General features: G+C 44.9%; 2 protein-coding genes across 2 annotated transcripts in view; one reads left to right on the top strand and one right to left on the bottom strand.

Annotated features, from left to right (window-relative positions):
* LOC111844380 (uncharacterized) overlaps positions 1-25,045 on the bottom strand; it is a 560,559-nt gene that overhangs the window by 321,316 nt on the left and 214,198 nt on the right. The window lies entirely within an intron of this gene.
* On the top strand, positions 6,425-10,860 carry LOC140588645 (uncharacterized). The gene is made up of 4 exons (XM_072710457.1): positions 6,425-6,565; positions 7,939-8,073; positions 8,316-8,424; positions 8,915-10,860. Exons 2-4 carry the CDS (start codon positions 7,939-7,941, stop codon positions 10,510-10,512), a joined length of 1,842 nt encoding a protein of 613 aa, XP_072566558.1. The 5' UTR covers positions 6,425-6,565; the 3' UTR covers positions 10,513-10,860.

Raw genomic sequence — 25,045 nt, 5'->3', positions numbered from 1 at the left:
CTAATAGACACAAAAATAACACAACAAAAAGGCAAAAACTATTGGGATACCCTGGTGCTCTGGGGAATGGCGACCAAATTGAAAACGAGGCTGCCTGCCAAAGCCCCTATGGCGCAGAACTGGTGATTGTGACATACCTACATTAAACTAGACAGAGAACTTCGTTCGGAGCGCAAAGGAAAATGGCTCTTAGAAGCTTTCTTTTGAACTGCAATCAAATATTTATGGAATGCACCCGGCTGGCATTGTCTGATAATGTACAAGCTAATGTAGACACGATACTGACGAGGTAATTCATTTTTTGCTACTTTAATATAACAGCTGTGATTATGATTTATTCCCTTAGCGTGTCCTTGAATATCTTTATTTTGCTATAATAGAATGACTACAATGGAAAGCAGTGTACGTTGGGCAAGTGGGCGATTAATCGAAAATGATTTTGCCGATGAGATGATAACAATTTCGGAGTTTGTTGCCGAGATTCAAACACTCACTCAGCAACAAGGTTTGTCAAGTGTATTATATTAAACATATATTACAATTGTATATTATTATTACAGTTTCAATTGTCCCAAAGCAGAAAAAATCACTACAGCCATTAATTGACAAATCCAGAGTGGTGCAGCTAATCTACGCACGTAAACCCAAGTTTTTCTTAGGAGCCTGTTCCAACCTGGAAATTGTACATCAGAATTGCCAAAGTAATGTGACATTTTCAAGGAATTTGACCTAACAAACCTTGTTCCAATACAATCAAGATAATAAATACTAGAAATGTAAATACATGTGAGCACAAAAGAAAGTAGTAGTATAGAGTATTAATAAAAGCCCTACTACAATTATACAATATATATATATATATATATATATATATATATATATATATATACGTATACATACTTTAGATCTATAAAGTCTATGAGTCTAGATGAAGTTGTGTGGCCTGTTGAATATTCAAGTACCTAGGAATCCATATCTCAGAGGGGCTGACATGGGCCGAGCAACAAGGATTGTAAAAAACTAATCTCATCCCAGGAATGGACTGTTTCAGCTTCTGCAATCAGGCAGAAGGTTCTGCACCATTATGGGCAAAACAGAGAGACTTGTGAGGAGTTTTTATCCTCAGGCCATTCAGCTTCTCAACTGAGACCTGTCCAACCCCTCCTTTTTGTAGTATTACATTCTTGATCACTGCAGAGCAGCCTAATTTTTGTCTGTATTAATAATAATTGTCTGTCATTCCATACTGCCTCTATCATTTATTACTGTACATGCACTGTTCATGCTGCTACACTATTACAAGGGTTTCTAAGCTGTTCACACTGTTGTGCAGACATTGCAAAATGCACTTTAACTTTATAACTTGCACATATGTAAATCTGTCTCAGACTTGTTTAATCTATTTCAAAGTTTTACTATTTTCCTACATTGTTTTACAAATTTTATCTTTTTAACTTGTGTTCTTTGTTTGATTTTTTGTTTAATTATTTAATGGAGGCACAGTCAAAAAGAGCGGTTCACTATACATTTCACTGCATGTTGTACCTGTATGACTATGCATGTGAGAAATAAAGAATCTTGAATCTTGAATCACCTTCCTTCACTCTGACTGTTCTCTATATCTGTGTGTGCCAATAGAGGTGAAGTGGGCATACGTGTTATACAGTATAAAACTTGACAAGATTGTAAGCAGAATGCTATGACATAGCTATGAGGAAGGGGCTGACTTACTGATTTATGAATTAAAAGAAAACATGTTTTAGTTTTTTATTGATTAAATAGACAAATGATGACATTGTACAAACATTTTGAATATTTAAAAAAAAAAAATTCAAATATTTTCCCCTCCTGTTGACAGGCTATCCCCCAGTAATAACTGGGTACTGTACCTTGCTCATGACTGCTACTGGCACAGTGCTTGTCAGCTGCCCACTGCTCCTTCACAGATGGGTCACATGCAGAGGTCACATTTAGTTGTGGTGCACTGTGCTGTGGTGACAAATAATTACTCACTTTAATAATAATAATAATAATAATAATAAGAAGAAGAGTAGTAAGAATTTGTTAAATACAACTACTAGTACCAACGAATTGTAATTAAGAATATTAATAATATAGGCATACATGCACATATTTTATCATATTTAAAAATAATTAAGTGTATGTCCTCATTTAAAAAGAGAGAAATTCTGCCTGTTTTTGACGTCTGAAGGCGTAAAAAAATACGTCTTTAGCCGTGAAAAATCGACGTGTTAATTTTTTGCATGTGAAAAATCGACGTGTTGATTTTTTGCATGTAAAATATCGACGTGTTTTTTAAGACGTTTTGGCCCCGTTGGCCTTCCATATAAGGGTTCAGTCCCAAAAAGGCAGCTGGCAGGAGGAAGTGATGTCACAGGCACCCGTCAAGGCAGGTAGCGGCAGCTGCCACTTCTGTCTGTCACTAGTGGCGCTTAACAGTGGCAGGTGCCGTTCAAATACAGTGCCTGCCAGGGTACAGAGACAGCCACCGCCGCTCGTGGAAGTAAACCCGAGATGCTGTGCACGGCTACGATAAACTGCAATACGGAAATAAATTGAGGACTTGTTTAATCTTTGTATGACTACGAATGATATTATTGTTGCTGACTGTACATCTATTTAAGATAATATTTGAGAAAACAATGATTGTACTGTCACTAGTGGCGCTAAACAGTGGCAGGAGCCGTTTGGGTACAGTGCCTCTTGGGTATTTCTTTTTCCACCGCTTGTATTTTAGTTTTGCAATCTTTAATCTCTGCAGCGTTCATCTCCACTAACCTAGTGATGTTAGCCAGTTTCAGACTTTTCGTTCGGCATGTACGTAGTAAAGTATTTTTTTCCTTCAGAAACGTCTCAAAGTGCTCACTTCATTAACTCGGATGTTCACTTTGTAGGTATGCTTGGTCTTAAAGATGAAGTCGAGAGGTTCGGTAAGAAATTTCGGGGCTATATGTCGAGTGTTTAGAAATGGCTGCATGCCCAGTCCGCCATCTTTTCGCCGACCGACTACCCCTTCGATATCTACGCCCTTCACTCCCCCCACACTCACCGCCTGTCTGGATAAGATAAAGGCATGGATGGAGCAAAATTTCCTTCATCTTAACAGCTCAAAAACTGAAGTGATTCAAATTGGCACTCTACACCAAATTCAACAACAAAAAATCGTCACTATCTCTTTCTCCGGTCAGAACATCTCTCTTTCTAAAACAGTCACCAATCTTGGTGTTATTTTTGACCCTCAACTTACTTTTGAAAACCATATCAAGCACACTTGCAAAATCTCCTTTTTCCGTCTTAGAAATATTGCTAAACTCCGGCCTACACTTTCCCTTTCTGATGCAGAAAAACTGGTGCATGCCTTTATCTCCTCCAGACTGGACTACTGTAACGCGCTTCTCATCTGGATTCCTGGCAAAAACATACAAAAACTTCAGTATGTTCAGAACTGCGCTGCCAGGGTCCTGATGAGAGTAAGGAAACATGAGCACATCACCCCCGTGCTCCGCTCCCTTCACTGGCTTACCTTTACTGCACGGATCACCTACAAAATTTCCCTGCTTACCTTCCAATGTCTGCATGGTGATGCGCCTGTATATTTAAAAGAACTCCTCACTCCCCACTGTCACCCACGCACTCTCCGCTCCACTAACACACACCTTCTCCTCCCTCCCAGGACTCGCTCCCGTAACACTGGAGATAGGGCCTTTTCCAGTGCTGCCCCACGGCTGTGGAATGCCCTTCCTCTACATCTGAGGGCTCCACAAACTGTTACATGTTTTTAAAAAAACCTGAATACATTTCTTATTAACCAATGTTTTTAATGACTACTTAACTAAATGTTTTATTCCTCTTTCATTGCTGTTTTTAATGTGACATTATCTCACTGTCTGTATGCACTTTGAGATCTTCTTTGTAAAATGTAAAGTGCATTATAAATTAAATTTATTATTAATATTACTACCACTATAAAGTGACTTCTGAACTACAAATATAAACATCAATGACCCATCTCACAATACGTGACCAATGAATGATGATACACGACGTCCACGCCCTGAATCACGCAATCACGGTCTGCGGCAAAATGTGAATACATGCGCAGTATTGGGCCTATGGAAATGTACATTACGCATGCGTAATAATGAAGTGCCAGAAAATGTGGTTTCGTCGACGCATGCGTGATGAATGTGCGAATCGTAGAGGCGGAAGTTACATTTTCGGTATGTGTAACATTTTCGGTAGTGACTGTCACTACCGAAAATGTTACACCTACCGAAAATGTAACTTCCGCTACTACGCATGCGCACATTCATCACGCATGCGTCCACGAAACCACATTTTCTGGCACTTCTTTATTACGCATGCGTAATGTACACTTCCACAGGCCCGATACTGCGCATGTATTCACATTTTGCGGCAGACCGTGATTGCGTGATTCAGGGCGTGGACGTCGTGTATCATCATTCATTGGTCACGTATTGTGAGATGGGTCATTGATGTTTATATTTGTAGTTCAGCCGTCACTTTAGTGTGGTATTTAAACCATATAGCTTTGCCGATTGTAATATTTGCATCTGTGTGCGCGTTGTTTGTAGTGCCTGACAGTAATCTTACATAAGGTTTTTCCCAAGGGTATTGCTGAATAGATGCCTTTTCTTTAGAAAACGTAATAAAATTGGGGTGTATATCAATCTTGTGTACCCATATTGCTTATCAAGGGGCTGTGATATATGTACAGCATTTTCTAAAAAAAAAAAAATCACACCAAAATAATAGTTAAGAACTTTTATTTGCACAACATAAACAATGTTTATGTTGTGCGGTTTGGCCCAAGAAAAAACAATCGGTCGTCTGTCAGAAACAAATATAATTTGCTTTATTTAGCACCACAAGACACAGCTGCCATAACTGACACGAGTGTGTGGTAATTACACTGATACAATTAAGAAATGAAATGACTAAGGAGAAAAAAGCAGGCTTAGTTTAAGTAACTTCACAGCACATCGAACTGGGAGTAGTACATAATGGTAACATTAAAGTAATGTCACCTTTGACTGTAAAATTGATGGCCATACCCTGTATTTTACGTTGCTCCTTCTGAAGCACATTGGGCATTAAAGGCCTATGCGAAATAAAATCTTTTAAAGTCGAAGGACTCCATCATTATCCGGTTAAATCTTCTCTTTCTTCTCGCTGTCGACATTCTTATCAAAAATCAACAGACGATGAAATGTGACGCGATGCCGTAAAAATAGCACGCCTCCTTCCAGAAGTCGCACGCGTGCGCATGCGTAGTAGCGGAAGTAACATTTTCGGTAGGTGTAACATTTTCGGTAGTGACAGTGACAACTGCTGCAGCCTGACGGAATAATGGCGATGCGTCCCCATCCTTTTGAATGCACTAGCTCCGCACGCCGCGTCCTGATTGGAGGGCAGTGTAGACGCGCACCCCCTGTCTGGATTACTGAATTTTAAATGCCATATCAATTAGTGATGGGAAGTTCGGCTCAATTAACTGATCCGATTCTTTCGAACTGTCCGTTGTAATGAATCGATTCTAAAACCGATTCTATGATTCACTTTTTTTTCATCTTTTTTTGCGCCTGACCATATGACTCAACGAATCATGGGATCGGATTATAAATCTGTCTCAAGGTTACGTTTTTTGAGTGAAAGATAGCGCTGGTGTTCAAGAAAAATGTTCAGCTTGACTATTCACAATAAAAAAACAATATATAAAAAGCAGAAAGGATGTCGATGCTGAATAAACACGCGTGTATATGTAGTTCTTATTTCCATTACTTAAGCCAAATTCATGTGCAAGGAATCAAGGACTACATCACAGTTAACAACAACTGCAATATTACCAATACAATCACATACACATACAATGAGCATGAGTAAACTTGCATACGTTGTTGTGTAAACGTCAAATTTAATAAATATGTTAGTTTGTTCTTTGATGGAAGACGGTCCATCATTGATGGTTTTATTATACAGAAATGCAATGATTTACTGTTGTGAAAAATGATGAAGAGCTGCCTTTATTTTAGTCCTTTTAGCAGCGTAACTGCATTTTTGCAGTAAACGCCGCGAAGGCTCTTGGGATCGGTTCGCGGACCGTTCGTTTGATTCACCGACCGAGTGTCCGAAAACCCGTAAGTTCGATTCGTTCGAAAAAAAAAGTGAATCATAGAATCGGTTTTAGAATCGATTCATTACAACGGACAGTTGGAAAGAACCAGATTCAGAGTTAATTGAGCCGAACTTCCCATCACTAATACAGATCAATAGTGACGTACACGGAAAACCAGTGTGCGCATGCGTCCGCAGATCGGGCAGCCACACTGCCCTCCAATCAGGACGCGGCGCGCGGCGCGAGTGAAGTCAAAAGGATGTGGAGGCGCCGCCATTATTTGATCAGGCTGCACCGGTCAGTAGACATTACAATCGTGGGTTTAATTACGACTGAAAGCAACGCAGGACAACGCCGGTAATGGAAACCACTTTCTAGTCACTAACAGGAGGAGACATTTGCGGCACGGTAAGGCGTTTGTGGGGAATGGGTTTGTATCTGTGACTGCAAATGTAGTTAGTTAGTTTCGTATTCTACCGGGAGTCCTTTAGTTACGGAAAACATGCTTATATGTTTGCAGAAGTGATAAAGTAGTCAAATTCTGTACTCGATTAAAAGTAATTTTACTTCAATATTGTAACAATTGTAGTCGGCGTAAAAGTACTCAACAATCTCGCTACTTGGGTGAGAGTAAAAGAGTATCCAGAAAAGAAGACTACTGGAGTTGCGAGACCGCGGTGAAGTTGGTTTTATGTTCGATTTTCGCTACATTTACTGACATCAAAACTGCAATATCTTCGTGATCATGACGGCAATTCTTCTCAGATTAGGCTCCACATGTGAAGTTCAACAAGGAAAATATTTCACACTTTTAGTTAGCTCCACATTCTCCACCAATGTGAATTAAAAATACAAAGCAATTCGGGAATATCCTTCTGCTCACACAAAACTGCTGGAAAATTTAGGGACCGTCTTGAAAGTGCAATGCCAATCAGCATAACACCACTTGTACAGTATGTGTCCTATAACCGTCTATCAGTATTGCTGTTGGATAAATTGTAATGCCTCCTTTATTTTTAAGCCAATCAACATCAAACCAAATTCAGTGTTTTCCTCTGGCCCTCATCTTTCACACCCTTTTAGGAAAGTCACACTCAACTATTTTGCTGAACAACATTTGTATGTGTCCATATAAATGTGTATGATATTATGAAATATGGGTGTTTTGTATTAAATAACTACAGAAAATATTGCTTATTCTTTATTTCTAAGGAAAGTAAAACTGAATGAGTAAATGAATGTTCATAAATTACACAGTCTGGTCCTACTCTTGATGCTGCTCAGCCTCCTGCTGAGTGGGTGGGGTCCCTCAATGCAAAAAGCCCTTCTCTTGCATCTGATGGTGTAAATGTCAGCAGTGGTGGGTAAGCTGTTCCCCACCAGCCTCTGAGCTGCCTTCACCACCTTCACCTCTTGTTTCTGAGCGCACCGCTTCCACTCAGCTCCTAGCGGCTGCGCTCTACCTCGCCAGTCCAATGTTCTCCGAAGCCGCAATCTGCCTAACATAGACATGACTACAGGGGGAACAGTCGTCGTATATCCACCCCTGATATCCATAAGTTCGACTGAACTGTAAGTCAGGTGCTTGTTTAGTCTGTGTGTATGAGACTGTGTGTCTGTCTTAGTGTGTGTGTCACATGACACACAAAATGTTAATGTTTATGGCTGTTGTCAAGTGTCAAGGTGACTTTATTAGGTGGGGTTAAGGGTTATGGTGCATTTCAACACACTGATTAACTGGAACAGTCTCACTGAATTTAATTTCATTTTGGTTTCAGCAGATGCCTTCCTGCAGTAAAACCAGCTGCTGTACAAACCAGAAACCTTCCCAGCAGGGTGTCGGAGAGGTTAAAAAAGAGGAGAAGGAATACCTGATATCTGAGGCTGAAGGGACTGCGAACGAGAGCACCTACAAGGTAAAATTAAGTGTATGTGGGTCTCTTCACAAATGTCACTTGTCCGTTCTGAGGTGGTTTAATTTGTGTATGTTAATTTCAAAAGTGGCCAACGGTAGGTCACACCAGACATAATTTCAGTTTAATGTCTAACCTTTAAGTAATTTTGCTTTCTGCTGTTCTGTTTGTCTAAGCCAGTAGAACCAGCTGTATAATTTTATGAGGTGAACAGCTTATTCTGCCTTGTTTGTTTTTTGTGACAGATGGTGAAGGGCGCAGTGGTTCAGGATGTGACTGAGGAGGAGCTGACTGGTTCTCTTCTGTTAGTCACTGATAGCAGGGGCAAACAGTGTGTGAAACCTCCAAACCCAGGTGATTTTAGCTACTAACGCAGGAGTGCCCAACTCCAGTCCTGGAGAGCCAGAGCCCTGCACATTTTTGAGTTTCCCCTCATATAACACACCTGATTCAACTCCTTGTGCTACTTACCACGCAGCTCTTGAGCTGAATCATTTATGGTGGAACATGGAAAGAACTAAGCTACACAGAGCTCCAGCCCTCCAGGACTGGAGTTTGGCACCCCCGTACTAACGTATACCATCAAACCTGCAATTGTTTCAGTACATTTGTAGGTAATACTCTGTGCTTCAGGTTGCCATTTCAAACTAGTAGTGTTGTTACTCTGTGCAGTTCAGGCATGGCAGAGATTGCAGCATCAACAGCACACTGTGAACATGGACTGCTTATGTAGTAATGAAGGCTCTTTGGAAGATGTCTGTGTTTCTTATTCGCTTTTTTCCTGACTTTGTATTAACCCTGTCCCATTGCAGTACTGAGTGACTTGTCTCTATCTTGCCCCCAGCAAGGACAGCGGGTGAATCCTCCCAAATCATCGCTTGTTTTCAGGGTCCATTCTATACCACAGACATTGCTCTGGACCGATATATCAAAAAATCTCACCCTAAGGAGTATGTCATTGAACTGAGGCCTGGATCAGTAAACACAGCTGAGCATTCACCAGTGTCTGCTGGCCCCAGTGCAGCTCAGCTCAGTACAAACACACTCAGTACCCTGGAAGAAGCAAGCACAGACACACTGACGGTTCGACGGGGATTCCAGAGTGAGAAGATATATAAACCGAGTATAAACCGAGGCTGTAAAATAAACAGGCAGACTTGCAGGGAGATGTCATCCCATCGGTATTCTGAGTGTGGGAAGAGCTTTAGTGATTCAGGACACCTCAAGAAACATCAACTGATTCACACAGGGGAGAGGCCTTACCAGTGCTCCCAATGTGAGAAGAGCTGCAGACATTTAGGAAACCTAAAGAGACACGAGCGGATTCACACAGGGGAGAGGCCCTACCAGTGCTCCCAGTGTGGGAAGGGCTTCAGCCATTTAGGAAACCTAAAGAGACACGAGCGGATTCACACAGGGGAGAGGCCCTACCAGTGCTCCCAGTGTGGGAAGAGCTTTAGTGAGTCAGGAAGCCTCAAGAAACATCAACTGATTCACACAGGGGAGAGGCCCTACCAGTGCTCCCAGTGTGGGAAGAGCTTTAGTGATTCAGGACACCTCAAGAGACACCAACGAATTCACACAGAGGAGAGGCCCTACCAGTGCTCCCAGTGTGGGAAGAGCTTTAGTGAGTCAGGAAGCCTCAAGAAACATCAACTGATTCACACAGGGGAGAGGCCCTACCAGTGCTCCCATTGTGGAAAGAGCTTTAGTCAGTTAGGAAACCTCAAGACACACCAACAAATTCACACAGGAGAGAAGCCCTACCAGTGCTCCCAGTGTGGGAAGAGCTTCAGACATTTAAGAAACCTAAAGACACACCAGCGGATTCACACAGGGGAGAGGCCCTACCAGTGCTCCCAGTGTGGGAAGAGCTTTAGTCAGTCAGGAAGCCTCAAGACACACCAACGAATTCACACAGGGGAGAGGCCCTACCAGTGCTCCCAGTGTGGGAAGAGCTTTAGTGATTCAGGACGCCTCAAGATACACCAACGAATTCACACAGGGGAGAGGCCCTACCAGTGCTCCCAGTGTGGGAAGAGCTTCAGCTGTTTAGGAGACGTAAAGAGACACCATCAAATTCACACAGGGGAGAGGCCCTACCAGTGCTCCCATTGTTGGAAGGGCTTCAGCTATTTAGGAGACCTAATGAGACACCAACAAATTCACACAGGAGAGAGGCCCTACCAGTGCTCCCAGTGTTGGAAGGGCTTCAGCCGTTTAGGAGACCTAAAGACACACCAGCGGATTCACACAGGGGAGAGGCCCTACCAGTGCTCCCAGTGTGGGAAGAGCTTTAGTGATTCAGGACACCTCAAGAGACACCAACGAATTCACACAGAGGAGAGGCCCTACCAGTGCTCCCAGTGTGGGAAGAGCTTTAGTGAGTCAGGAAGCCTCAAGAGACACCAACGAATTCACACAGGGGAGAAGCCCTACTAGTGCTCCCAGTGTGGGAGGGGCTTCAGCCATTTAGGAAACCTAAAGAAAAATTTCACTAGTCTATTCAGTGACATTTGAGTACATGTAATTAAGCTTGTGTGACTCATTTAATAGTTAAAGCTTTTTAATTGGGATATTGACTGGAATAGTATGTTATAGGGTCAAAGGATTAGGTTTAAGGAAGATACTGTACTTGGCTGTAGAGTAGGGCAATAAACCAATTTTATCAAATAATTTGAATTTTTGGTTTAGAGTGATGTGTAAAGTAACAATTGCGATAGACTTTAAACTACGTAATTAACATAGAGCCTGTGAAGTGCCCAAAATTCAGTGGAAACCGCTTAAAGTGATCACTTTAAGCAAATCTTTATAACAGATTTTTCTTTGTCTCCGGTATTTTACCATCTATTTGACATTTGTATATTTGTTACATGAATTTCAGATAAAACGGACAGCATCACTATTTACTGAATTTTGACTTTTTCAAAATCAACATTTGAATCGCCTGTGGTGTGTCTAATTACAGTACTGTATGACTTTACTGAACTGTGTATAATTCAAATACTATGATACCATACAGAACTGTACATAAAATGTAGCTTATTGTAGTTTTGCTGCTGCATCTTGTTAACTCGTTTTTGGCAATTAATCATAAGCTTTGAGTCTATATTCATCATTGAGAGAAAATGATTTTCTATTTCCTCGTTATGTTTTCTGTGCATGCAGCATTAGCCTTATGTAGCTACCTAGAAGCAGATGAATCACCGCAAGACTAACATATTAAAGTAAAAAAGAATTACCGTTACCGTTTAAATTTTTTCCCCCATAAGTTGTAATGTATAAAACAAACCACAAAACGATCACTGTAAGTGGACTACTTTAAACAGTGCTTGTACAGGAGTGATTTTGTCCCAATATAAGCAGTTGATTACTATAACAGTGATCACTATGAGCAGTTTCCACTGTATTCTTTACAGGCTTTTTTTTGGGGGGGGGGCTCTGTAAATGATTGTGACTGAAGGATTAAGTTTAGGAAACCTGACATCTATTCATCCGATACTTTGGGGATTAAAGCCTTGTTCAAGGGCTCCACAGTCATATGATCACTCTGCCATGGAATTTGCGCTGACAAATGTCTGGATCTGCAGAACCAGTCCTTTCTTTTCTTTTTGCCATTTCTCAAGCCTTTTTGAAAGCAGTTATGCTTGTACTTATTTTCAAGTTAAACCATTAAATATTACAATATGGGTCATTTTGGTGAACTTTCAGAATAAAAATATATTACGGTGAAATTTAGGTCTGTTGTGTAGAGCAGTACCTTGCCTTTTTAGGTGTATTAATAGTTTGCCACTTGTTGGTCTGATTTATTTAATTTTCTCCAAATAGGCAGCCAAAAATCATTATCATGAATACATAAGCTGTTTTGAATCTCACAATTTGTTTCACAAGATGTATATTTTTGCTTTGTCATTTTCTGTTTTGTCTTCATCTTAGTTGGCCTTTATTTTTTTCAAGTCAGTTGCACTGGATGTCATGAAATACTTGTGTATTACAGAAATAAATGGTAAAACCGTTCATCCTAGAAGTGATATTGATAGTTTAGACAATTAAGTTGAATAATTTGAGTGTGTGTTTTTCTCTATTTTTTTAGAATATGAATGAATATAGTTTGGTAATGAGTTTGTGACAATGGCCAATGTCTGTCCTTTGTTAATTCTGCATAAATTTATCATATAAATATTTGTGCATTTTTGTTAAAGACAGTGTTTGCCTCAGTGGCCTAAGCCAGGGGTGGCCAATCGTATCCACAAAGGGCTGGTGTGTATGCAGGTTTTTGGGATAACCTTTAGGTCAGCTGTTCAAACCCAGGTGTGAGGACTCTTCGGCCAATCAGTCCTCTAATTAGGGAGTTGCAACGAAAACCTGCATACACACCGGCCCTTTGCGGATACGATTGGCCACCCCTGGCCTAAGCTTTTGTGCCTGTGATCAGAAGGTCACCAGTTCAAGGTCAGCTTTGGCATTTCTGCAGGTCTTTGAGCAAGGCCCTTAACTCCCAGCTCCATGGGCACCACGACAGGTGGCTACCCTTCACAGCCAGCTTGCTCTCACCTACAGAGAGCAAGTTGAGGGAGGCATAAAGAGGATTTCTCCATGGGGTTCAATAAACTATGTTATTTTTACAAATATTAATATTTGGTGTGATTAATCATGATGAGTCATGGAAAACTGTACAAATAATTCATTTTTTAAAAACAATTCCCAGCCCTATATATTTAAAGGGCCTATAGTTATTACAAAAGTATTCCCGGTCTCTTCTGATATTTTGAATTCACATTAGTTGTTAATGGTTTTCTGTTATTTTGGTAAATATGTGATTGAGCAGTAGTGATACTGAGCTAAAGTCATCATAAATCTACCTTCCTATTAGTATATGAGAAAATCTGGAATTATAATGCAAGGTCATTCTACTGCACCGGTGATTAAAGACAGGAGACTAACACAGGGCACAGACATCTCAGGAGGCTGACAGAAGGCACAGACATGTGAAGAGACTGTTGATGTAAAAAAATGTTCCTGTCTGTATATGATCCTCACAGATGAATACCAGTCCAAACCTCAAATAAAGTGAAACTCCATATTTAGATAATGACCATACCAATGGTGTGCAGAAGTGAACGGTTAGTCGTATTAAAGGCAGCACTTTCCTCTTCATAGCTTACACAACCGATCTGAATTCAGTTCTCTTCAGGAGGCCCAACACCGTAAGGTAGTGATTAGCGTAATTCCTAGTTTCATTCAACATGAACGCTGAATTATTATTAGGGGATGGTGCAGTGGTTAGCAATGTTGCCTCACACTTCTAGGGCCAGGGTCGTCTGGGGATTCCTCCAGGTACTCCAGTTATCCCCGCAGTCCATATTGAAGGTCCCAAATTGCCTGTAGATGTGCGCATATGAGTGAATGGTGTGTGAGTGTGCCATGCGATGGGTTGGAACCTCATCCTGGATTGTTCCCTGCCTTGCGCCTGTAGTCTCCAGGGTATGACAATCAGTTTCAGAAGATGGGTGGATATTATTATTGAAAAGGGAACTTTGAAATATTTCTATTATATTTGAAAGTTATATCGAAAATCTATAACTGCTGCCTGATTCAAATGTTCAGATTGTGGTGAAGTAGAATGGGGAAGGGAGTCAGAAATATAAACAACCCAATTTGACTTTGTCCCCCCGGGAACTCCCACCTACTGACCTACTCGCCATTAACTTAACCTACCAAAGCACAGATTCAACTGCCAAAGAAGGGCAGAGTCGTGTCTCCAATTACCAAAATAAAAGTAGTTTTCCCTGAGTCACGTGTAATGTTGTTCAAGATACTGATATCAGTTTTGTATCACAATACCAAAAAAGGGTATGATTCTATCATGTTTCACATTTAAATATTTAAGAAATTGTCACAGAGTGGATAAGAACATATGAAATTTACAAACGAGAGGAGGCCATTCGGCCCATTAAGCTTGTTTGGGGAGAACCTAACTAATAGCTCAGAGTTCTTATCTAGCTCTGATTTAAAGGAACCCAGGGTTTTAACTTCCGCTACACTAGCAGGAAGACGATTCCATACTCTAACTACACGCTGTGTAAAGAAGTGCTTCTTCAAAATCGTTTTAAAATGTTCTCCCGCTAATTTCCACTTATGGCCACGAGTTCTAGTATTTAGACTAAACAACATTTGGCTGAACAGCATCCAGACCCGTTAGAATCTTATAGACCTGGATCATGTCCCCCCTTAGTCTCCTTTGCTCAAGGCTAAACAGATTCAGCTCAGCTAACCTCTCCTCATAAGACATTCCTCTAAGACCAGGAATCATTCTCCTAGCCCTCAGTTGCACCTTTTCTAAGGCAGCAATGTCCTTCTTAAGGTATGGTGACCAAACCTGCACACAATATTCTAGGTGGGGTCTTACCAAGGAATTATATAAATGTAACATTACCTCCCTTGACTTAAACTCCCCACATCTAGAGATATAACCCAACATTCTATTGGCCATTTTTATTGCTTCCCCACACTGGCGATAGTGGGACATGGAAGCATCAACATGCACACCGAGATCTTTCTCGTAATCAGCTACCTTTATTTCAGTGGAACCCATAAAATATCTGTACTTTATATTTCTGCTCCCTGCATGGATTACCTTACATTTATCTGTTAAATTTCATCTGCCGGGTATCAGCCCAGTTGCTAATTAAATCCAGATCCCGTTGTAGCCTCTCTGCTGCTAGATCAGTATCTGCTACACCACCCACCTACAGTAGGTGTCGTCAAATGTTGAATGTACTGAATTTGCACTTAGGATAGAGATACAGTTGTACTCCTTTTACATGAAATCCACACAGAAATCCAAAAACGGGGTTTTATTCAGCTAAACTGACAGACAAGAAATCACACGATAAAACAACATCAATGCAGCCGACCGAGGAGGCGACGAGGCCTCGGAGGGGGACCCGCAGGCAACCACCAAGCAGGAGCCAATGGACCCGCAGGTGCCCCCCGAGCCCCAGCCAAGGCGAGCGAGGGTGAGCGGGACCGGACCCCTGCATAGGTGTTCCCTTACCTTTCAGGACACCGACAGGTGGGGACCTGGCCGGGATCCACCGCATTGGGGCGATGGTGGAGGGGTCAGTCCCATAGAGGGGTCCAGTGGGGCCATTCGGGAGGTCCCCGAGAGGTCCCACTCGAGCTCCTCCTCGAAGGAGTGATGGGAAGGAGTGATGGTCAGACAGTCTGGGATCTCCTCGGGGACTGGGACTGGTGTCATGGGAGCTAAGACGGCTGGAGCAGGAGGTGGAGGCAGAGGAACCTCGAGTGGAGCCAGGGCCAGAGCATCAGGCGCGGGCGGGACCTCGGGCGGAGCAGCAAGCGGAGGCGGGACCTCGGGCGGAGCAGCAGGTGCCTCAGGAACGGGCGAACAGGGACAAGCAGAGCAGGCACCTCAGGAATGGGCGGAGCAGGGACAGGTGGAGCAGGAGCCTCTGAGGGCAGGGATGCAGCCGCCAGGACTGGAGCCTCTGGAACAGGCAGGTCAGGCGGATCAGGACCAGTGAGGGGCGGAGCACCAACCGCCAGTGCAGGAACCGTGGGGGGGTGGAGCATCGTCCACCTGCGCAGGAATCTCTAGTTGTTTGGGAATCATGGAGGGCAGTGCAGGGGTTTGCGCCTTGGCAGTGGTCGTCGCCAATTTAGGGATCCTGGGGACCCTAAACCCCGGGCTCTGTGGTGCCCGGGGGTGCCGCTGCTCTGGGCCCCGGTCTGGATGGGCCTGGGTCTCCCGCTCTGGGTTGATTTTGGGGAACGGGGGTGCTTATGGGGGAGCTGGCTCCAGAGGGGGGGTACTTTGCCCCCCCCCCGATCCTTTCCTCCCCATCTCTAAATGCTTCCCTCCTCCCGCTCCATCACACCAACACACATGTAGGGCTTTGAGGTGCAGGTGCGTCACTGGGATGCAGGGGGGGTATTCCTCCTCTGTCCCTTCGTGACCACCTGTGTCTCAATCATACATCACAACTTAGATACTCTCATTACTTACTCTCTCATGACACATACATTTAGGGCCTTAGAGGTGGGCACACAAAATGGCATCCGGAGGACGGTCTGTTTACTCAGCCTTACCTCTGGTGCCAGTGCCCACTTCTCAATTTTAAGTCACACATAGACATTGAGGGTTCTGGGGAGGGGCCGAGCTGACACCAGCTGTTGATTGGCAGAGGGTGGTTAGCGCCATGCACTTCCCCTGTTTTAAAGCACTTTAGAACAACACGCGCCAACACCACATCTGAGCGGGTGAAGGGAAGCATGGGGTCTTTTCACACCCCCGTTCTCTGTTCGCCATCTGGAGCCGGGGGCTGAGAAGAAGAGCTGGCCGTCCAGTCGGGGTCTTGGCTGGTGGGCTTCTCGGCTGCTGCGGGGTCCGGGGTGGTCTTCTTGTCCCCACGCCAGAGGAAAAAAAAAAAAAAGGGGTCCATCTCCGGGATCTGGTGGTGGATTGCCCCTCTGGGGGTGGTGGTGCCTGGATCTCGGAGGATAGAGTATATATGGGGAGTGTGAATGTGTGTACGTCGTTCATTTCTGTGTGTCTCCATGTTGGGCGAATGGGTGAATATTTGTTTATGTGTGCACGAGGGTGGGAGCATATGCTTGTGTATGTGTGTGCCTGTTTGTCTATATGTGTCAGGTTGGGTCTTAGACTCCACCTGGAATAACATCTATTCCCCCCGCCACACTCCCTGCCCGTGGAAGGGGGCCTCTGGCTGCTGATGCATTGGTGGTTCTTGATGTCTGGGGTTGGATGCTCTGGTGTTTGCTGGCTCACTCCCGGCAGTTGCCTGGCGGGGCCTGGCCCTCCCGGCTCTGTCAGGCTCCTGCTGGGTGGTGGGGGGGCCCTTGGATCTCTGGACCCGGGGTCCGGTCTGCCCTGGTGTGGAGCCTGCGATGTGGCTGCCGGATGACCCCCCTCCGGAGCGCTCCTCTGCCCTTTTCTGGGTGGGGGCTGCAATTGTCCCTGCGGTGGTCCTCCTGGGGTTCCCGTGCCCTGGGGGGCCTCTGGATGTCTGGGGCCCGGGTCTCCTCCATGTCGGCTTCATGTCCTGGGGGGGCGGGGCTGTGGCTCCCCACAAACACTACTAGACATTTACATGGAGAAACCTTATGCGCGCTGACACACACAGGTGTGCACACAGGTGCTCACGGACACACACTGTCTTGATCGGCTGTTGCTATTGGGCATGTGTTGTAATCTTGGTTGTGTGTGCTGTTCAACAACATTTAACGCTTGATGTTCGTTATGATTCGTACAGATGTTAGTTGTTGTTTTTCTCTCTTCAGCAGACATGGAAGCAGACTATCTTTTTTTTTCTTTCTTTTTTTTCTCCTCTCTCTCCCTCTCTCTCTATCCCCCGTCTTCTCCTTTCTCCCCCCCCCCCCCCTTTCTCCCTCTCCTCTTGAGGAAGTAAATAAAAAAATAAATAGAAATAACGCAGTCCTCCGCAGAGGGGGGGTGGTGGAGAGAAAAAAAAGGGGGGATCCTGGGGACCCGCGGGATGGCGTCCCTAACGACCTGGCCCCTTTAAGAGCAAGGCGCATCCCTGCAAAGGGGTGAGCTGCTGGCGCTGGCAGTGAAGGAGTGGGCAGGCGCTGCACAGTGCTTGAAGGGAGAGGCACTCGATTGCTCTCGCGCGCCATCAAACGCCTAAATTGCCAATTAGGAGAGCGAAAAATCACGCACGGCAAAAAATAAAACATTTAAAAATCGTGCATCTCGGTGTTTCCGCAAAGACGATGGGGAATTCCCATCCTCACGCAACCCAGTTCATTAATATTCAGTAAAATTGTAACAGCTACAACGATTGGTCTATCGCCATTATGAATACACAATTGACCAATGAGAAACCGGGTTTCATGTATCACTAGGCAGCTCAGATAACAATGGCAAAGAACGAGTGCCGGGGAAACAGGATAATGTACCCAACATTTTTGAAGTGGTGTGTGGAAGCCCGAGGCATGGCGCCGCAGATTGAGAGGGAGAATGGAAAGGAAATGGTCATGGAGGTAATTCAAGCTTATTTCTCCGTTCACACACCTTATATTAGATATGTAAATCGGCTGTATTTGGACAGTTGCATGTCATAATCATATTCAATTCATTGCCCGCGGGGCCCCGGCCCGATCCCATTTTTCAACCTCCGTTTTCCCAGCTGAAAATATCATGAATTCAAGCGATAGCCAATGATTTAGGCCATCAGTGAAAAAAAACAGCTCCCCTAGGCCAACTTAGGAGAGCTATTTTTCACTGCCCTGGCTTTTTTTCCCTTCAAGCACTGGCTGCACTCCTAGGCTGCATTGTGGCGGTGATGCGGGCTTCGGGCACCGAATGGTGACGTCAGGGATGAACAACGCCGGGTCCAGAAAAGGGGAGGGGCGTCTCCCGACACACGGTAGGGGAAGCAGCAGAGACCAGGGCAGCCCCCAGGAAGATTCCTGGTGGGTCCTCCAGCTTCCGAATATTTCGCAGTCTTTCTCCCTGTCTTCGGTGAAACCTGCAGTGTTTCGGGCATGGACTGTAAGGTAGCCCGCTGTCAGAGTCCACCTGCCGCATCATCGCTTCCGCTGCCTTCTCTCTAAGTTGCCGGAGGTTGTCACGCACTTCCTCCGCTAAGTGCGCGTCTCCGGGCAGGGACATCTCCTCCAGTATGTCCCTGCTCCAGTTGGCTAAAGCCCAAGCTGCTGGATCTTCCCGGACTTCGGGCTGACGTAGCCAGTATAAAACCTAGTCGGTGAGGTCGAGGTATTCAGACTCACCGATCCGAGGTGTCTTCTTGTTGAGTAAGGTCATTTTGTTATGACCGTGTGCAGGGACAAGCGAGCAGTGAGTGGGGAAGCAGGATCGGGCACACAGAAATCCAAAAAACAGGGTTTTATTCAGGTAAACTGACAGACAAGGAATCACACGATAAAACAACATCAATGACCAGACTGGGGAAACAGACTTGAACGCGGACTAAATACACAGGACTACTTGGAAATAACACGAAACAGCTGAATACAATCAGGAATTGACACGAGGTAATGAGGGAGCATGACACACGGAAGGATCGTACAAGCAGGTCATGACATAGCAATGGAATACAATGTCTTTCAAATGCTGGTCACATAATAAATGATGATGCAATTTCAAAAAACCTGGAATGTCCAGGAAATTCCACAACACATTCACAGTATATATAACTCAAAACTTGAAAGTAGTACAGAGTAAGTATGCATGTAAAATTGTATAAGATACCATAACAGTTTTACATTTTGTAGTACTCACATCAGTATGTTGTCATTAGTTGATGAATAAACAAAAAGGAGAAAAACAAGTGTGAGTAAGTACCATTGTAGATGGTTTTGTGTGAGTAACTCGCCTTACTTTTTGACCCAAGATCAGCGATACTGAGAGCATCAAACACACATCTTGTCAGACCTGAACTGGAATCTGGAAGACAGACGAATGGGTCAGTGCTGTCCATGCTATTTTTTTTTTTTTTTTTTTTTACTCCCTCCACCACCCCCCCTCTGCGGAGGACTACTTTATTTGTATGTATTTATTTTTTTGTTTTATTTATTTATTTATTTATTTTATTTACTTCCTCAAGAGAAGGCGAGGGAGAGAGAAGGGGGGAAACAAAGGAGAAGAAGGGGGAAAGAGAGAGAGGGAGAGAGAGGAGAGAAAAGAAAAAAACAAAACAGATAATCTGCTTCCATGTCTGCTGAAAAGAGAAAGACAACATACAACATCTGTACTAATCACAACGACCACCAAACGTTAAATGTTGTTGAACAGCACGCACAAACAGCATTACAACACATGCCCAGAAGCAACAGCCGACAGTGTGTGTCCGTGAGCACGCGTCCGTGAGCACCTGTGTGAACACCTGTGTGTGTCAGCGCGCGGGTGTTCCTAAGGTTTTTCCATGTAAATGTCTAGTAGTGTGTGTGGGGAGCCACAGCCCCGCCCACCCAGGACATGAAGTCGACACGGAGGAGACCTGGGCCCTAGACATCCAGAGGCCCCACAGGGCATGGGAACCCCAGGAGGACCACCGCAGGGACAATTGCAGCCCCCACCCAGAAAAGGGCAGAGGAGTGCTCCGGAGGGGGGCCATCCAGCAGCCACATTGCAGGAGCCCCAGGGGGCCGTGGCGGCGAGCACGCAGGCCCCGCCGGCGGCCTGCCACACCAGGGCAGACCGGGCCCCGGGCCCAGAGATCCAAGGGCCCCCCCACCCCCCAGCCGGGGCCCCGACAGAGCCGGAAGGGCCAGGCCCCGGCTGGCAACCGCCGAGAGTGAGCCAGCACACACCAGAGCATCCAGCCCCGGACATCGAGAACCCCCAACGCATCGGCAGCCGGGGGGCTCATCCACCGGCAGGGAGTGTGGGGGGGGGCAACAGAGCCTGAGATGTTATTCCAGGTGGAGTGTAAGACCTAATCTGACACATGCGTATAGACAAACAGACGTACACATACACAAGCATACGTTCCCACCCTCATACGCACATAAACAAATATTCACCCATGCGCCCAACATAGAGACACACAGAAATGAACGCCGTACACATATTCACACTCCCCATATATACTCTATCCTCCGAGATCCAGGCACCACCACCCCCAGAGGGACAATCCACCACCAGATCCCGGAGATGGACCCCTTTTTTTTTTTTTTCCTCTGGCGTGGGGACAAGAAGACCACCCCGGACCCCGCAGCAGCCGAGAAGCCCACCAGCCCAGACCCCGACCGGACGGCCAGCTCTTCTCAGCCCCCGGCTCCAGATGGCGAACAGAGAACGGGGGTGTGAAAAGACCCCATGCCTCCCTCCGCTCGCTCATATGTGGTGTTGGAGTGTGTTGTTCTAAAGCGCTTTAAAACCGGGGAAGGGCATGCGCTAACCACCCTCTGTCAGTCAACAGCTGGTGTCAGCTCGGCCCCTCCCCAGAACCCTCAATGTCTATGTGCAACTTAAAATTGAGAAGTGGGCACTGGCACCAGAGGTAAGGCTGAGTGAACAGACCGCCCTCCGGACGCCATTTTGTGTGCCCACCCCCAAGGCCCTAAATGTATGTGTCATGAGAGAGTAAGTAATGAGAGTGTCTAAGTTGTGGTGTATGATTGAGACACAGGTGGCCACGGGGGGACAGAGGAGGAATACCTCCCCTGCATCTCAGCGACGCACCTGCACCTCAAAGCCCTACATGTGTGTTGGAGTGACGGAGCGGGAGGAGGGAAGCACTTAGGGATGGGGAGGAAAGGACTCTGGAGCTCCCCCGCTGACCCCCATAAGCACCCCCATTCCCCGGAATCCACCCAGGATGGGGGGTCCAGGCCCATCCAGACCGGGGCCCAGAGCAGCGGCACCACCGGGCACCACAGAGCCCGGGGCGGCCAACCGGACCCCACCATAGAGGAAAAACTACACCCACCCCACCATTCAGTCAACTCCCAGACTACATAAGACAATAGACACCCAGGTTGAGTCCATTCTCCTCCTCTATTAAATCCCCCCCCCCTGCCGAGTGGATACCCCTAAGGCAGGGACCACCTGCGGACAGATGGAAACAACCTCCCCGCCAGCTAAAGAGGCCCCCAGCCCCACCGACGTGCCGAAGGCCCCCGTGCCGGGGCCGGGCCCCAGTGCATGCGCCAACCCACATCCCGGCGACACACCCACCAGGACCAAAGCCCCCCCAGCCCAGCTGCAACCCCAGCCCGGAGGCAGAGTGCCCCCAGAACCCCAATCCCGCCCCGGACCCACCCAGGAGCAGCACAGCCGCCAGGCCGGTACCCTACGTCCACCGGCACAGGCTACCCCAGCAGCGCTGCATGCAGCCGCCAGAAAGACGCCTCCCAAGAGCCACCAAAGCCCCATCTAGGCCAGGAGCACAGCCCTAACGCCAAACCCCCCCAGAAACCCACCCCCAGACGCCCCAAGCCCATATGCCCCCCCCCCCCCCCCACACCGACAAAAAAGACCAAAGTGGGACAAACCTGCGACCCCCCACCCCCACTAGGTGATGGAGCTGATCAAAGGAGCCCAGAGAGACTGATCTAATGTGGCGGCAGAAGCTGTATCAAGACTAATATGGTCCAGCAAACTGTCTCTATATTGGTTGATATTAAGATTATTTTTATTGTTCCAGTTCATGAGGACAGTCTTCTTAGCAATGCATAAAGCGGTGAAAGCCATGTGGGTTGTGTTAATCTCTGTAGTGACACCATCTAGGTCGCCCAACCAGCAGACTGAAGGAGAGGCTGGAATGGTACATTTCAGACACTTTGATAAGTCCTCACAAATCCTGCGCCAAAACATCTGAACAGGTGGACAGAACCAAAGAGCATGGATGTAATTGTCAGGTGTATCCCCTTGACAGTGTGAGCAGGTGTTAGAAGACGTAAAACCCATCCTGAACATCCGATGCCCTGTATAGTGCACTCTATGCAGGATTTTGTATTGTATTAATTGTAAACTGGAACTTCTGATCAGTTCAAAGGTTTTTAAACATGTCTTAGACCAGAAATTGTGGTCCCAGCTGATTGATAGATCTGCCTCCCATTTTGCAATAGGAAGGGATATTGATCCATCCATTTTGGAAAGTGTCCTGTATATTTTAGACAGTAATTTGGGGGTTTTGAGATTAAGGAATTCTGCCACACTTGGTGGTATTTGTAATTTTATTTGATTAGACTTGAATTTCATTTTTACTATAGATTTAACTTGTTGATATTCTAAAAATCTATTCTTGTTAATCCCATATTTTCTAACTAATATGTCAAAGGGGATAAAGTCTATATCTTCGAATATATGTTCCAAGTATTTAATACCTTTACCACTCCAATCCGGGAAGTTTATCATATTATTGTTTAGTAGTATGTCAGGGTTGTTCCAGATGGGAGTACGTTTGCATGGGATTAATGAAGACTCAGTCATTTTTAGAAACTCCCACCATGCTGTCAGAGAAGAGCTGATACTGATGCTTTTGAAGCATTCGTGTCGTTTAATGTTTGAGCTAATGAATGGTAGATCCGAAATCTCTATGTTATTGCATAGAGCCTGTTCTACGTCTAGCCAAAGTTCATCTAAGAGGGTATGTCTTAGCCACCCTGAGATGTTTTGAAGCCTGTTGGCTAAGAAGTAGTGGTGAAAGTTAGGCAGATCTAGTCCTCCTTTGTCCTTGGTCCTTTGCAGCATTTTTAAGCTAATACACGGTGGTTTATCTTTCCAAAGGAATTTAGAGATGGCGGAGTCCAGAGATCTAAACCAGTCAGGTGATGGTTTGCTCGGGATCATTGCAAATAAGTAATTAATTCTTGGCAACACCATCATTTTTATTGAGGTGACCCTTCCCATCAGTGATATGGGTAGGGACTTCCATCTAGCCAGATCATCCTCTACCTTCTTTAAAAGTGGGATGTGGTTTAGTTTAGTTAAATCTGCCAGCCTAGGTGAAACATTAATACCTAAATATTTGATATCTCCAGATTGCAGTGGAGTGGAGGAAGAATTCTGAAAGGAGCAGTTAATTGGAAGAACTGTGGATTTTAACCAGTTTATCGAATAATCTGAGACTCTTGAGAAAGAGTTTATTAATGTAATTACCTCAGAGAGAGTGGTTTGTGAATGCTGGAGAAAGAGTAACACATCATCCGCATAAAGACTGACCTTATGTTCCACATTCTTGCATTTGATGCCTTTAATCACTATAGCCTGTCTAATTGCTGCTGCTAGTGGTTCAATAAAAATTGCAAACAGTGAGGGGGAGAGAGGGCATCCCTGCCTGGTGCCCCTCTTGAGACAGAAGCTAGAGGATGTTTGGTCATTTGTCCTAACACATGCTGTTGGGGAACTATATAATATTTTTAACCAGTTTATGAAAGAGGTTCCAAAACCAAATTTGTGTACTGTTGCAAATAAAAAACTCCAACTAACTCTATCGAATGCTTTTTCTGCATCTAGAGACAATATTGTGATTTGAAGGGTTTTATTGCATGAATAGTCTATCAGATTGAGTAATCTACGTGTGTTTGTTGATGAGTGCCTCCCTTTTATGAAACCAGTTTGGTCAGGATGAATTATGTGAGGGGTTATCTTCTCTATTCTTTTTGAGAGAGCTTTGCAGATTATTTTAAGGTCAACATTAATAAGGGATATTGGACGATAGCTGGTAGGCAATATAGGGTCTTTGCCTGGTTTTAGCAAGAGACTAATGTTGGCAGAATTCATATTTGGTGGTAGCCTACTATTTTCCTTGGTTTCCTGCAACATTCTGTAGAATGCTGGTGACAGAATTGTCCAGAATTCTTTATAGAATTCTACTGGAAATCCATCTGGGCCTGGAGCCTTATTATTGGGCATACTGTTCAAAGCTTCCTGGAGTTCACCTGGTGTCAGTGTAGAATACAGTGCCATCGTTTGATTATCTGATAATTTCGGAAGGGTTATACTATCAAGAAACTGATCAATTTCGTCTTTAGATGGGTTTATCTGTGGTGAATATAAAGATTTGTAAAAGTCCCTGAAAGTGTTGTTTATTATTTCAGGGTCATATACTGTATCCCCAGTTAAGTCTTTAACAGCACATATAGTTGTTTTTTCTTTATTTATTTTTAACTGGTTAGCTAGAAATCTACCAGATTTGTTACCATATTCATAATTTTGCCAGCAAAGTCTTTGTGCTAAGAATTGTGTTTTTTTATGAATAATTTCATTTAATTCTAATTTTGCTTTACGTATTTTGTTCAGCATTTCCTGTTCCTAGGATGATACATAAGCTTCTTGTTACGAACCCCAGTCGAGGGTTGGGGCGTAACAAAGGAAGGGAAAGGGGAATGGGAAATAAGGGAAACACAGGGTGTGGTGCACAAGGGAACACACGTGGACAAAGGGGTATTTTTTTATGTTTTTTATATTTTTGATACACACGACAGACACAGAACAGCA

Source organism: Paramormyrops kingsleyae, chromosome 4 (assembly GCF_048594095.1).
Source record: "Paramormyrops kingsleyae isolate MSU_618 chromosome 4, PKINGS_0.4, whole genome shotgun sequence".
Lineage (NCBI taxonomy): Eukaryota > Metazoa > Chordata > Actinopteri > Osteoglossiformes > Mormyridae > Paramormyrops > Paramormyrops kingsleyae.
The sequence above is the reverse complement of the archived record's forward strand: the minus strand, read 5'-3'. Positions and strand labels throughout refer to the sequence as shown.

Excerpts from the sequence above, each read along its gene's own strand:
- LOC140588645 (XM_072710457.1), top strand. The coding sequence starts at position 7,939 with ATGCCTTCCTGCAGTAAAACCAGCTGCTGTACAAACCAGAAACCTTCC. Across the intron at positions 8,074-8,315 it reads CGAACGAGAGCACCTACAAG|ATGGTGAAGGGCGCAGTGGT; the intron begins GTAAAATTAAGT and ends TTTTTGTGACAG. Across the intron at positions 8,425-8,914 it reads TGTGAAACCTCCAAACCCAG|CAAGGACAGCGGGTGAATCC; the intron begins GTGATTTTAGCT and ends TCTTGCCCCCAG.